The sequence below is a fragment of the Lindgomyces ingoldianus genome, assembly GCF_010093535.1.
Source record: "Lindgomyces ingoldianus strain ATCC 200398 unplaced genomic scaffold BDR25scaffold_26, whole genome shotgun sequence".
NCBI lineage: Eukaryota > Fungi > Ascomycota > Dothideomycetes > Pleosporales > Lindgomycetaceae > Lindgomyces > Lindgomyces ingoldianus.
In genome coordinates this window covers 442,395-456,615 of record NW_022985187.1, presented here as the reverse complement: position 1 = coordinate 456,615, position 14,221 = coordinate 442,395, and the positions used below count along the sequence as shown (strand labels likewise).

The 14,221-nt window shown below is 50.8% G+C and overlaps 3 protein-coding genes across 3 annotated transcripts; 1 reads left to right on the top strand and 2 right to left on the bottom strand.

Annotated features, from left to right (window-relative positions):
* Positions 1-2,594: 2,594 nt before the first annotated feature.
* On the bottom strand, positions 2,595-4,255 carry BDR25DRAFT_357866 (uncharacterized protein; the record flags this gene model as incomplete). Its single annotated transcript, XM_033695863.1, has 10 exons — positions 2,595-2,982; positions 3,011-3,076; positions 3,124-3,173; positions 3,226-3,327; positions 3,361-3,461; positions 3,521-3,798; positions 3,855-3,885; positions 3,943-3,986; positions 4,045-4,094; positions 4,133-4,255. The coding sequence occupies 10 exons, from the start codon at positions 4,253-4,255 to the stop codon at positions 2,595-2,597; spliced, it is 1,233 nt and encodes a 410-aa protein (XP_033544963.1).
* On the bottom strand, positions 4,105-9,430 carry BDR25DRAFT_265726 (kinesin-domain-containing protein). The gene is made up of 2 exons (XM_033686935.1): positions 9,217-9,430; positions 4,105-9,164 (listed from the first exon to the last, which is right to left on the bottom strand). The coding sequence occupies exons 1-2, from the start codon at positions 9,275-9,277 to the stop codon at positions 4,399-4,401; spliced, it is 4,827 nt and encodes a 1,608-aa protein (XP_033544962.1). The 5' UTR covers positions 9,278-9,430; the 3' UTR covers positions 4,105-4,398.
* Positions 9,431-9,580: 150 nt separating this feature from the next.
* BDR25DRAFT_290709 (guanine methyltransferase Trm5) lies at positions 9,581-11,210 on the top strand. Its single transcript, XM_033688537.1, has 2 exons — positions 9,581-9,910; positions 9,999-11,210. Exons 1-2 carry the CDS (start codon positions 9,652-9,654, stop codon positions 11,111-11,113), a joined length of 1,374 nt encoding a protein of 457 aa, XP_033544961.1. The 5' UTR covers positions 9,581-9,651; the 3' UTR covers positions 11,114-11,210.
* Positions 11,211-14,221: the final 3,011 nt, after the last annotated feature.

The following is a 14,221-nucleotide window of genomic DNA, read 5'->3' as shown; positions in this document are numbered from 1 at the left end:
ATTTCTCATATCTTCGAAGCAGACTGTAGGGGCATATTAACGACATTAGAGGAGTCGTCAGTATAAACAAGGGCATTCAATGGTGTTCAGAATTCTCTAGCGCTTCGTTAATTGGTATAGCATTGGGATTTTCGCACTTTTGTGAAGTTGGAATTGGCGTTCTCTTTGGAGGTCTTGTCAAGCATGTATGTACATTTCTTCAGGTACATGTATGGTAGGTTGAGGGTATGTCGATGAGCTTTTTCCTTTCTTCTTGCATGGAGCAACGACAGTATGGAATGAATGTACAGTAGTATCTGACCTTAGAAATGGGGTCTTAATGACTGTTACGAATTGACATCACATAAGAAGCCAAGACAAAAGCCTGTATGCACCCTTTTAGATGCCTACTTAGAGTTAACTAGCTATCGGATGGGAGTCTACGGCTACCCTGATACCTTGAGGTTCCTACACAACAGTGCCACATTGTATCAATCGAAGGAGTCAGGTCCTTCCCAATCAAGCCTATGATATGCCTGCCGTCGAGCCTCCCTTCTCTCCCTTCTCAGCCTTGCACCTGTTATGGGTACTGCAGGTACCGAGCATATTGATATGTGCGATTGTCCCCTTTTTTAATGGTATTATTCTCGTGCGTGGCCCTGAAATATAAACATGATGTTATTCGAAGCACGAAAAGTTAACACTGATATAGCATCGCCACCTTAGATGAAAGTGAAGATACATTTCTCGGATCTAAAAAACCTCGACACCGTACAAGTTGTTTGTCGCACGTAGCGAATCCGAGCGACAGGTGGGCGGGGAAGCTCTGCTCCGAGAATGTGCGAATCTTGTACTGCTTCTTGTCCTGGTCGGGGATTCGGTTATTGACCTATCGCGAGCGAAAATGTAGGAGTAGGTCGAATGAGGATGTCGCGCCTTCGGAAGGAGTTGGGATCGCGTGAGTCTACGTGGATATTAGCTTTCGAAATATCTTAGCCTGAATGGTCGATCTGGCACGAGCTCAACGACTGTAGAGTGTGGGAACTACTGCTGCGTTGAGCTAAGGCCAGACTCGCAAAGGTAACTAAGGTTTCTGTAACAGGGAGTGGTAAGGTGCGGTGAGAAAAGTATAGCAGAGCCGGGGTGAGGCAGGACAGCACCAAGATGCGTGCAGGCGAGGTTGCGGAAAAGCCGACGTTGGAGCGGCGCCGGACAGCAGGCAGCAAGACAACAGCGCCTAGGTAGATGAAGCTACAGAGAATAACTTAAAGAGGGAAACCAAATATCAGGATTTTGAATTTAGAAAGCTACTTAGAATAACTGTCCCTCTGCATTCCTACAGTTAGCCCAGCAGCCAGAACACTACGCGCGACAACATCGCACAAGCCAACGAAAATTCTTCACCGAACCCCCTTCCAACAGGCAACTAGCGACCACGACTCCATACATACATACGTACATAAAGACAAGCAGAAACTTCTTCCTCAACCCATCGCACAATAGCGATAGAATTAATGAAAAAGTAAAGTAGACCAGCAAAAATTACGCCGGTGAAGCCCCCGAAGGAGATTCAAACCAAGACCTCTCCGCGCTGTGCAATGCAGGAGATCCTGATTGATCGACTCTATTCTTGATCAGAGTGATCCCAACAAGGCTAGAGCGTTGTTAGCATTATGTCCAAAGTTTTGGGTGTAGTTGGGAAGGACTCACTAAGTATGATCAACTTCCCTTGGGGCGGGGGGAAGAGGTTCTTATATACTGAGAGGTTGGTGCACGGTCCATTGCATCACGTGATAAATGGGCTAAACTAGCGCGGTTTGTGGGTCGTTGGCCCGAGTGTGCCTCAGCCTTCACTTTCACATGGCCTCGAAGGTGTTCCTTCATTCTATTTAAAGCGACCCTTTCCACCACTTCAATGCCCCCCTTTCCTTACCTTAATGTTGTTATTTCCTTTCCTGTCCTTTAAGTTGCCCTTCGCTTCACTTCGCTGAAGGCATAGCTCTATTCTCGAGTGTTATAAGCTGCAACCTAACTATAGCTCTGGCAGGTTGTCAAATAATGTCGAGTATCACTAGGTGGGCTCTATCTATTGAGCATCTTGCTAGAATTAAGCTAAAAGTTAATCGGGTGCTAATCCATGTCTTAAATTACTTCCCTTGTGTTCCACGGTGACAAGATGCAGCAAAGAAAGTAACTTCTTCAACCTTTTATGATAATTCAAGCAACTAGTTATTCAATATTTATTATTCAAATCAATCTCTCCTCCTCAGCAGCAACCTCAACGGTCTGGCAAAATATCCCCACAAACAAAGAACTTACAAATGCTTCCGCATCATGCTATAGGTAGGTAGCCTGCCACGCGGCCAGCAGAAAAATTGCAAAGGAGCTTGATCAAACAGAATCCAGCCGTGGGGTAGGACGCATAGCCAGGCTTGACTTAAACCCATTGCATCCACCATAGAGGGTAATACTTCGCATTGATGAGCAAAAGTTGCTGTCCCTGTGAGAATGGAATAGATTAATGCTCTTATCTATACGAAACATTGCAGTGAGGGCTCGTACCTACTTAGTCCTAAAAATTATGCTATGTTGAAATTAGCCTCCTTAACTCATTTTCAATTCCACTCAACAACGTCCTCAATCACTACTCCAATTCCCTCATGACCTTCGACATCCTTGAGGCTTTCCTCAGTCAGTTTCAGTGTATCCTGTGCTACAATATTGCCTGGGTCGTCCGGAAGCTCATTGATTAATTTCTGCTTTTCTTCTGGAACCAGGAAGTTTAGAAGGTCCCGACTCACTTGCGCGTCCTTCCCGGGCTCCTTTGCGTATGTGATATATGGCTTAGAGTTGACCTGGAATTCAAGCTGAGAATGGTGTGCAGGAGCGGGCGAGACTGCTTGTATGCCGAAATATGCCCTAAGCTGGTCTACCATATCATCCCCGGTCAAAATAAACGCCCATGGCATGATCTCGCCAGAATACTTGTTTAGAGTGACTTGCCTACCCCTCAACAGAATATTAGATACACCTCGGTTTTGGTGACTTCTGTGAGGTTATCATAGTCTTTGGATAAACATAGTATTTTTGAACAGGCCTATGTGAAGCTAGATAAACTAGGTAGGAGGCTTCATCTCCTAAGACGTGGGATAAGCATCTGGCGTGCCTGTTAGATAATGAGATTGAGGATACTGCTTGCAAAAGGCGAGGATTCGGGGAATAAAACTTATTGTGGATTTAGTCCACTATGAAGGAGAGCGCAGAGAAACACATACGAGCAGACATCATAGTGAGGATTATGAAGAAATGTGTGAAAAGCTTGTTGTGGGAACAAAAAGGAGCTGTGATCTAGCATATCGATTGAGGAACTATCGATCAGACGCCTTGCTCGAGAACTGAGCTGAGAAGGAGTTGACTAAATACTACGTACAGATCCGCTCGATGGAACAACACGTGGCCAGAGCCATCTAATCTTCCTCGGGCTAATACATGTGACAGAGCTGCGCCGTACGCTGTTCGTACAGGCGCCTACCTATGCGACACTTGCTGTATTGAAGGTCTCTCTGTGATGTCCTGAATCCATACTCTTTGGCACCTAATAAGGCTTGCGTACTCAACAGCCTAGCTTGAAATTTTTGAAGAAGAGATGTCAAGTGCGGCTGTACATTTGCCATTCTGTGCCATTCCGGTTTAGTGAAGAAATAACTAGGGGAGGAAGAAGGAATCGTTTCGACCACGAGAGTGAGCTGCTTCGCCGCTTCCAAGGTTAGGGAGCATCTGTGGCAATTGATTAGTTCCCATACCTCCTTCCCCAAAAACCTCGACGGCACTGTTCTACCTGCAATTATTACAGTCATTGCCGTCTACCGCGCAACAAGGTTAGATAGGATTTAACCTCTTGAGACTCTTCCCAACATTTAAGAAACCTCTAAGAGGACCTAATCATATTTCCTAAATCTCTACCAAGCCCTCTATTGGCTCCCATCACACCACGTCTCAATTCATTCCTAATTCTTCCAAGTCGCCAACTTGCTACAAAAACATAGCATTGGTTTCATCATCCACACTTCCCCGTTGTTCAATATAGCACTTGAAATCTCAATTATGATTTCTTTCTAATCTCCAGCTCTACACTCTAGTCTGTCAGTCTCACAGCACACGAAGCGGGATAGCCATCCACGCAAGGGTATCCAAAGGCCCAGCCCAGCCCAGATAAAGAAAAACGCCTGCCCCTCTCAACCCAAAGAAATTCAATGCCACGCAGCCAGTCAACCATTAACAAAGGGAAAAAAAAAAAGGACGTTCAGTACAATGAGTGAGTGATTCAACAGTCAGGACAGGACGCCGGCACAACCGCCAGCTTAAAAGATACAAAAGAACAAAACACAAAAAGCCCCACAAACCACAAACACAAGCCTTTCAATCTTCCGGTGTCTCACTCCCCGAGCTCGTGAAATAACTCTGATCGATTCTCAAAATCCATTCAATCTTCTCCCTCTCATTTCTCGCTCTAAACAGGTACGTATTACTCCTCGCAAACACTGCCCAGACGCAATCAACACCTCGCGAAGCACCTGTCGAAGCACCGTTAGTGAGGAGGCGTGCGATCTGCGGCTGGTGATCGATTCGGGAATTCAATAGGTTTATGGCGTTGAGTTCATCGCCTTCAGGAACACTATAGATATGTAGGTAGGGCTTACGGAGTTCCACGAAGCGGCGCACCCAGCGGGAATTGTTCGTGTCGGGCATGAGGAGGTATCCACCCTTCAAGAGTGTCGGGTTTTTTGAGATGTAGCGGACTGTGGCGACGAGCGAGGGAGCGGGGCTGGGGGAATCCCGGGGTTGGGGTGCGAAGGCTGCACCGGAAGATGGGGGTTCAAGGTTTGTAGGATTGAGGATGATTTCAGCGGGGGCTTTTTTGGTTTGCCACAGGGAGATGACGCGGTTGAGGAGATTGGTCTGGCGCTCGTCCAAGTTGGAGTTTGATGTGGATGTAGAAAAGGTGGTGAGGGCGCGGGATCCAAGTACACATCTTGCAATCTCAATATCTGCTATCCTCCGCCGCCGTTTCTCGGTACTAATAAAGTCTCGGATGAGGGATACTCCTCGCGGTGTCCAGCCGCTCAACTGCTCTTCACCCCTGATGTAGTCATCTCGTGTATTCATCCTCCAGAGATCCGTAGCTCGCTTGACAGATGTAGGCCGTATGCCAACAGAGAATATACCAACAGTCGAGTGGACAACTCGAGTCGCGTTCCACAGCTGCATGAACATGGAAGTTTGCCGAATATATGTCCGACCTCGGATTTGCATAGAGAGGTCGAGTGAGAAGATCATCGGTTCGGCGAGCTTCGCGCTGCTGACGTTCCAGAGCAAAGAAGCTTGGACGCGATATTTCTCAGGCGTGGCTCTATCTAGCAGAAGCGAGCCGTGCATGCTAGAATCCCACTGGCCAATGAAAGTGACATTCGTGGTGCCATCAGCATTGTCCTTGACAACAGGCGCTGAGACAAGCTTGACCGGGACCTCCTTGATCGGACTGTCCAAGGCCGGTGCATTGCCAGATGCATCAAGAAGGCGAATGCGTCCCACCCGCATGGACAACACATCTTGCCACTGTAATGTCTCGCCTGAGGTGTGTGTGAGGTTCACGACAATCCTTCGTTGCAGCCCTTGGTGCAGTTGATATGCCCCTGAATCCACGATACTACCCTGGATAACCTCGACGGGCTGGTAGCTTCCATCTTCAGAGATTTCATGGATCTGTACTCTCGAAAAAATGTCGTGGGTATCTTCAGTGAAGAATTCGGATTCTGGAAGCCGGGCGTTGCGCCGCTTTTGCTTTGGCTTCGGTGCAGAATCTCGCATATCATCCCAACTTAGTAACTTGTCAAGATGCATGGTCGAAACTTTAGCAAATATGGAAACTCGAAGGAACGTGTTCCGCGGGCTGGGATAAGGAAGGCTCATGCTGTGTACGCTCTCAAAGCGCACTGGGCCCTCATCGAAGTCTGTGATCATTTGCGTGGTTGTGGCACCCCCCTCGTCCGAGATGCCAGGCAAAAATAGCTGGGCATGCACTTGTGTGCCTTCCCTTTCAGGGAAACCAATGAGGTCGTGCATGACAACATTGAATTTCAAAGTAGTTGAAGGAGCTTCTGCGGATGAGGGCTCGAGAGCGAGCCGGATAATACCAACGACGTTGGCAGTATATGGGGAAATGACATCGAGGAGGAAATCCTGCACCCGGGATTCAAAAACGGCGGTCAGCGGAACGTCGACATCGCCAATTCGAGAGAATTCGGGCATACAAGGCTCCGAGAAGGGGTTTTCGAGGCTAAAGTGCTGAAGGTACTCCGGCCGGTTCATATACTGGTGCATTTGGTGCATCAACCGTACGCGGAATCGTAGTTTCTGCAGTGACCATAGATGGACAACTTGATTCTTAAAGTCAATAACTCTGACACCGACACACGGCTTGGGAGTACTATCAAGAAATTCGTCGTCCTCTCCAGCGATACCATTCAGGACCAAGTCATACGATGAGGCGAAGGAGTGGCCGATATCAACGATGCAAAATTGGAAGACGACATGCTTGTCCATTTGCTGACTCATGACTTGAGCCTCCTTTAGAATCGCAGCATTTTGGAGAACGGTCTCAGCCATGGTGACGTATTTGCGCTGTCGCCATTGGTGAAAGACATTCTTGGCTAGGTTAAGCTGCTTTTCTGTCGGCTTTGTTGAGACCGAGCCGTTTGTCTGTGGAGACACGGGCTGTTGCAGCTCCTGGAGCTGGCGTTGAAACTCTTCCTTCTGCTCTTGAAGCTGTTTCTGCATCTCCTCTTTCACTGTGCGCAGATTCTCCTCCATCTTCGCCTTCTCTGCCTTAATCTCCTCGATCTCGACGTTGGCTTCTTCAGCGGATTTCAGCTTCGCTTGATACTCTTCCTTCTGCTTGTCTAGCTCTTTCTGCATGTCCTCTCTCACCAGTCGCAGACGCTCCTCTTCTTCCCCCGGTTGCGGGGTTGACGGCACTGTTAGGATTGTGTCTAGGGAAAAGTTGTCGATAGTTCCAGTAGAAGCGTACTTTTCACGAACAGGATAAGAACTCACAGACTCCATATCCTCTTCTGTATCGAACAACCGGCTCTCTGGGCGGGATTTTCGAGTCGCACGCAGCTTTTGAAGATCCTCAAAGAGTGAGTCAAGGTCTTCGTCAGTCAGGGCAGCGATCTTTTGATCAGTCCCCAACAGCGCGGTAACTGCTTCTCTCCTAGCAAAAGACCAGTCTGAGTCTCGGCCAGAACGCTGAAAGGGGGCAGGAGACATAGCACGGGGACTATCCGAATCGAATTCAGACTCTGCTCTGCTGACAGTACTCCATGATCTTTCGTGACCAGGTCGTGGGGATGGCGAACCGAGCTGAGCGGCAGTTACTGAATGACGGAGAAGGCTGGTGGTTTGTTCTGCGCGCTCAGCCCTGGCCTCCTGTGGGTTATTGAAACGAAAAATGTGAAAGTCTCCCAAAATTATGCGGTAGCCACTCCGTAATCGCTTGGGTTTGTCAATGCGGATACCATTGACCATTACACCTGCGTTATCCTTCGGTACAACAGTGACTGCGCCATCCACGTTTTCAAAAGTGCAGTGCTCGTGAAGAATTTGCGAGCCGTTGAGACGGATCTCGGCAGTTTGCGCAGTGTCCACGTTCCCAACGGTCGTTGTCCCTGGCTTCAGATTGTAGATCAGACACTCCGCTAGGAGAGGGTCGTCACTTAAGTTTACTAGATGTGGCATTTTCTTGGGTGTTGATAGGCCAACAAAGCCCTTCTCGATGCTGATGCCAAGCTCTTCAAGTGCAGCCTCCCGCTCCTTGTGAATCTGCTCCGTCTTCTGCAGCTTCTCCTCCCACGTCTGGTTGAGATCCTGGTACAGCTTTTCAGATTGATTCAACTGCTCCACGATCTCGGCCTTGGAAACCTTCTTGATGGTACCATCGGGTTGCGTGATAGACACCATTTGTTTTTCTAGGGGCGTGTCAGGGGCATACTGTTCCTCCATCATACCTGGGGAGCCGCCACCACTGAGCTTAGAACGGAGCGATGCAAGCTCTTCTTTCAACTCTCTTATCATACGTGCGTTTGGATCTTCGTTGACCACAGCGTGATTCTTGATGCGCTTAGCGGAGTCAGCATAGCGGAGGGTTGAGAGGGTCTCCTCGAAGTTGATGTCGGCAGGCGAGATGGCAGCAATCATAGCCGTCAAACTGTTACCCCCCAGGGAATCCTTCAACAGCCACGTCAGGACCGAGTCTCGGTATGGCACTTGTGCGTTCTTCTTCTTTCCCGTAGACCTGTCCGCCAGCGCCGCAATGACACGGCCAAGGGTAGACAGGGACCTGTTGATTTCGGCGCCCTCCTTCAACCGCGCGCCTGTGGCCCCCGTAGACGTCGCTCTCTCCGAACCCGCCAGGTCTACGAGGCTAATCTTGGCCACCTTCTCGCCGCTCATGCTTGTCTCGACATCGTGCCGTTTCTGGGTAAGTGTCAAGGTAAAGACGGCGTGCGATCGACTGGAGGTTTCGTTCATGTTGGTTGCGGCAACCGTACGCGCCTTGTTACCCTCGTCCATCAGATTTTCAATCTCGGCGAACGACCGAACGACGAGCTTGGCCAGGTCCTCGACATAGGGGCCCGTGGAGGGATGCTCTCGGACCCTGAGATTCCCCTTGGTTGAAGGATTGAGAAGGTCGCGAACCCGCTCATTGTAGATTTCCAGGTACGAGACTTCGACGGTGCACTGCGAGTTCTTGTCCAACTGCATCTTGCCAATCCGCTCAAACATGTCCTGGCAAATCTTCGGGATAATGCCGTACTCCTCTCCATAGCCCATCATGGAGTACGACTTCCCGGAGCCGGTCTGGCCATAGGCAAAGATACAGTTGTTGTATCCCTGGAAGGCATTGTCGAGGAGCGGCAGGCCGAGGTCCTTGAAGAGGTGGTCTTGCCCGGCGTAGTTCGCATCGTTGCGACTGAAGGACCAGTAGGACTTGTCGAACGCGAAGGTCTTGTTGCCTTCCAGGGCGGCCTTCGCGGCCTTGCCTTTGGAGTCGATGTTGGTGGGGGGGGTGAGGATGGTCTGCTCGCCCTTCATCTGCACGATGCATTGTGCCCTGCGGTCGATTTCTGCGACGTGTAAGACGTGACAAAGCGTGTGGGAGAAGCGGGCAATACACACCTCGCCCATTGAAGGGGCGCACCCTCACCACCACCTTGATGTTGCCTCCTCCGGACGCCATGGCGGAGGGTGCGGGTGCTTAGTCGAACCGCAGTCGGAAGTAGAGGGCGTCAGTGCCGCGAGGAAGCAGAGTGCCGGTCATGCGCGGCGGCGGGACGAGTTCATGGCACGTCGGTCGGTGGTGAGAGGGGCTCCAGGAGGCAGACGAGGTTTGTTGTGTCTGGCGCGGTGCAGTGCTCCCTCGATGAAATTGCGCGAACCCTTGCTGCAGTCGGCTGCAGCCGCACGTGTTCTGCCGCACATCCCTGCTCGACTGCCAGACGCGCTGAAACCCCCCCCGAGCCCACATCACGTCGCACATCAACAAAACAAACAGACGTCTCGAAAATTCACTTGGGCCACGTCTTTTGCGGCTCTTCTCGCTCCCTGCGACCCATGTCCGCCGACATGATCGCCCCGCCCGTCAACCATGCCATGAAGGTGCTGGACCGCAGCTTCTTCCAGAAGACGGTCCCGACCTCCGCCGCGCGAATTTTCAACCCCAAGAACATCGCAACATGTCGCACCGAGCTGCATCGGGCCCAGGATGCTTGGCTGAATGCCCGCATCGCTCCAATCAGACTGGACCCCGACGAGGAGAGAGCGCGTGTTGGCGGAAAATGCATCCTGCTGCGGCCGGAGGTCCTGCACAACGGTAGCGGGCACCACTCACGCATCATGGAGCAATGCTGAGTTCGCACAGGCAGACCCGACTACATGGAGTAGTAAATTGAAAGACCTAGAGCGCAGCGGCACAGTTGGCGTCATCCCGTATGATTTGCGCCTCGACTACAGCTACTTCAACTACTTGGAGATCATGAACGCCATCATCCCGCCCTCTGACCAGTCCGGGCACGACGACCTGCCCACGGGCTTCAGCATGGTCGGTCACGTGGCGCACCTCAACCTCCGCGACAAGTACCTGCCTTACAAGCACCTTATTGCCGCGGTCCTCGCCGACAAGAACCCCACAGTCACAACCGTCATCAACAAGCTGGACAATGTGGGCAGTGAGAGCGCATATCGCACGTTCCAGTATGAGGTTCTCTATGGCCCCGACGACATGGACGTCACCGTGAGCGAGCAGCATTGCACTTTCTCCTTCAATTTTGCAAACGTATACTGGAATAGTCGGCTGCAAGGAGAGCACGAGCGGCTTTGTGACATGTTCCAGGAAGGAGATGCCATATGCGATGTCATGGCCGGTGTAGGGCCCTTCGCCATTCCCGCAGGGAAGAAGAAATGCTTCGTCTGGGCTAACGACCTGAATCCAGACAGCTACAAATACTTGCTGGAGGGTATTCAGAAGAACAAGGTTGCCGACTTCGTTCGACCCCTCAACGAAGACGGGCATGAATTCATACGGACAGCGACTGCAGATCTCCTGAAGTCAGAGCACTCAGTCCCAGTATTCCCCAAAAAGAAGATATCCAGGAAGGACCCCAATCCCCCAAAAGGTCCCCGTGAACCACTCAAAACATTAGTCCGGCCCCGTTTGTTCTCCCACTATGTCATGAACCTCCCGGCAAGTGCTATCGCATTCCTGCCCAGCTTCATCGGCCTCTACTCCACCATCCCCGGCATCTCAGCCAATGAAATCCGACGACTGTTCACCCCGCACACAGAGACTCCCCTCCCAATGATCCACGTCTACTGCTTTAGTACTAAGAGCGACGATAACATCGCCGAGGGCCACGATATTTGTCGCAGGATATCCAGGGAATTGGGCCATGAAGTCACACCCGCCACGCCGGAGCTCCAGATCTGGGATGTCAGGGACGTGGCGCCGAAGAAGAGGATGTTTTGTGCGAGCTTCAGGCTTCCGGAGGAAGTGGCGTTCAAGGGGGTGGAAGACTAGACGCTTGGCATCTACCCGTCGGTCAGTGGAAAGCGCCAAGATATTCGGGGAGGGTGTGCGTAAAAGTTTCAACTCTGCAAGGATTTTGCTATTAGATACCCCACCCGTAGAATTCGACATAGTTTTCTGACACGCTACTCTTAAATTGCGATTTGTAGTATTGTGTGTGGTGTGGTACTTCGGTGCCTGTATAGTGCAGGCTGCATGGCTTTGCACTCACATTCTAACATACATCTCATAACAATATGATTCTTTCACGATCTTACATACTCAGTCCCCTGCATATTCAATTCGTTGTATGCCGCTTTTGTCACGTCATTCTCACCCGCGCTCCTCGCTCCTCGCGCCTCTCACGAAACCTCGCATCCCTTTTGATTTACATGTAATCTCTCATATTGCTTTTATCCATCGTTCTAATACCATATCATTACACCATGCATATCCTTCATGCACACCCTCCATGCAGACATTCCAACCCCTTTTCACCCCTATCTGCCCTCCATAAACCTACCCCTTTCCACCCCCTCACTACCTCCCCTTTACGCAGACTGTTTTACCACTGAAAAGCTCCCCAAGTAGTATCCCCATCTCCACCACTGGCATGATTTCCCTGATTCCAGACCTCACCACTACCGTTATCACTCTGACCATTATTCCCCCAGCCACCCCCTACACTATTCTGCTCGTTGTTACCCCAGCCTCCATTCCCATCCGCTGGCCAACCGCCCTGATTCGATCCGCCTTGATTTGAAGCAGCTTTACCCTGGGACTTCTTTGACGCGAGGTCGGAATGTTTGGAATGTTTGGGGCCAGAGCCGGTATCCGAGTTCTTCACGGAGCCTTGGGCGGTGACTTGAGCTGAATTTTGAATTAAACCGTTGCCATTACCGTTCCTGTTGACCACAGACCCCTTTTCAGATCCCCGAACTGACCCCGCTTTCCCATTCTGTGACGACGGCTGCGGCTGCGGTTGTGCATCCCATGCTGGGACTGGGACTGGGACTGGGACTGTATTTCTAATCCACTCTTCCACCTTTGGATCGGATCCACCATTGCCTAATGATTTCGCCTTCTGAGAGTGAGAACCATCTTTGTCAAGAGCACTAGCGCGAAGCTTCAAGTACTCATTGATCATCTCCTCAGGCGGGAGTTTCAACAAGCGCTGTTTGATATCTTCCTCTGTCTCAACAGGCGTCGGGGAAGAGGTGCTTGGGGAGGTGTCAGGGTCATCGGGCATCTCGTCGCCGAGAAGTTGTTTCAGGGCAGCGTGGCTGCGGTATTTGAAGCGGAACACGGAGTACTAGCACAACCGACAGGTTAGTTCCCATGTATCATGGTGAAGTGGGCAGGATTGAGAATGAGAGGAATGTAAAGGAGGTGGGGTGGGCAAGGAGGCTTTACAGGTTTCTCCCATGAATCCAAATACTGCGGCCTCCCAATCTCATGTGTATACCTCTTCGCCTTCCCTGCTTTTACCTGATGATCCAAAAGCTCCTTCTTCGCCTTTGCTTCGGGGATCTTGGGTAAAGGCTCTTCATCCAAGTTATAGAGCACCTTATGCCCACCAGTTGTGAAGCTCGCGTAGTCCTCAGGGATAGTTTCGAGTCTCCTGGGTGAGGCTTCTGGAGGGATTACGAAATTTGACCATGGGGTACGACTAGAGGGTTTTTGATGGCGACGATAGTCTTTCAGGCGGGATTTCGAGTTGGATTTGCTGGAGATGGAGGAATGTTTGCCAGCGGTTGAGGCGTTGTCTATTTGGGAGGTGGAGTCGTGGGCAACCCATCCGCTACCAAAATCATTATTCTGGTTATTAGAGAATTTGCCCACGCCTGCTGTCCACGCGTCTCCACCAGAGGCGTTATTGTTATGGCTGTTGTTAGATTCGTTGTTGGCTGGCCATGGAATGTCTCCAGAGTTGTTGGTTTGCTCATTTGAAGAGTTATTGGCCCCTGTTCCCCAAGTGCTCTCGCCAGAGCCACCGCCGTTGTTGTTCTTATTCCAATCATTTTTGTCTACTGGCGCATCTCCGCTACCAACGTTGCCGTTATGGTCAGTGAAGTCCTTGTTAGTGTCACCCCGGCCGTTCGAAGTGACGTTGTTCCCCCAGCTATTCTCTTGAGGACCGGAACTGTCTTTACTGTTCTCTCCTGAGTTCTCTTGGACATTGGAATTGCCAAAGCCATCCCCTCCCCAGCCACCACCACGGTCGGAGGTATCAATCTGATTATTGGGGTCTTCCTTGTCATCGCTCCAAGCACCATCTTGAGCACCACAACTGCCGACACCTGCTGAACCCCACGAGTCATTTTGATCTTTTTGGTTGTTCGTGTTATTGTCCTCTGTTCCCCAGCTCCCTGGCATGTTATAGCCTGGGCTGCTGGAGTCATTCTTGTCTACTCCACACGCGTCGTTGGTCTGGTCGTTGGAGCTCTGCTCCTTTGATTCTCCGCCCTCATGGCCACCTTGACTCCATCCACCAAGGTTCGTAGTACCCCAGTCGTTGCTTTCTTCTGGTACACTGCCCAGCTTGCTCTTGCGCGACTTTCTGTGACTCGACATTCTTTTACTGGATCCGCTCTTACTAGAGCTGCTGTGACTACATCGAGTGTCACCAGATCGACTCTGACTAGATGAACTCCAGCTGGTTTTGCTCCCGCCGGATCCATTTCGATTGGATCCACTCTGGCTAGATCCACTTCGACTGGATCCACTTCTACTAGACCTGCTCTGACTTGACCTGCTCTGACTCGACCTGTTCCCGCCATCTTTCGACTCTTCTTGATCACCACACGAACCCGGCATAGATTTAGTATTGTCGTCAGTTCCCCAAAATCCCGAGGTTTCATTCTTGTACCCTAATGGATTAGCCTTGTCCCATGGAATGGGTTCTCCACCACCACCCCATCCACCAGTATCCTCTTTCTCGCCCACTTTGTCGGACTCTCCCCATCCACTCCGCGGAGCTGACTTTGACTTTCTCGATGACTTTGAAGTGTGAGGTTTCTTGGACCCCTTGAAACCCTGCGAAAGAGTATCACCGTTGCCCCAGGTCCAAGCGTCATTGTCTTTCTGAATGGCACTGGAAGAGAGAGTAGAGGTCGAACA

Coding starts and splice junctions, on each gene's coding strand:
- BDR25DRAFT_265726 (XM_033686935.1), bottom strand. CDS start 9,277: ATGGCGTCCGGAGGAGGCAACATCAAGGTGGTGGTGAGGGTGCGCCCC. Junction 9,165..9,216: donor GCGCCCCTTCAATGGGCGAG/GTGTGTATTGCC, acceptor TACACGTCGCAG/AAATCGACCGCAGGGCACAA.
- BDR25DRAFT_290709 (XM_033688537.1), top strand. CDS start 9,652: ATGTCCGCCGACATGATCGCCCCGCCCGTCAACCATGCCATGAAGGTG. Junction 9,911..9,998: donor GCCGGAGGTCCTGCACAACG/GTAGCGGGCACC, acceptor TGAAAGACCTAG/AGCGCAGCGGCACAGTTGGC.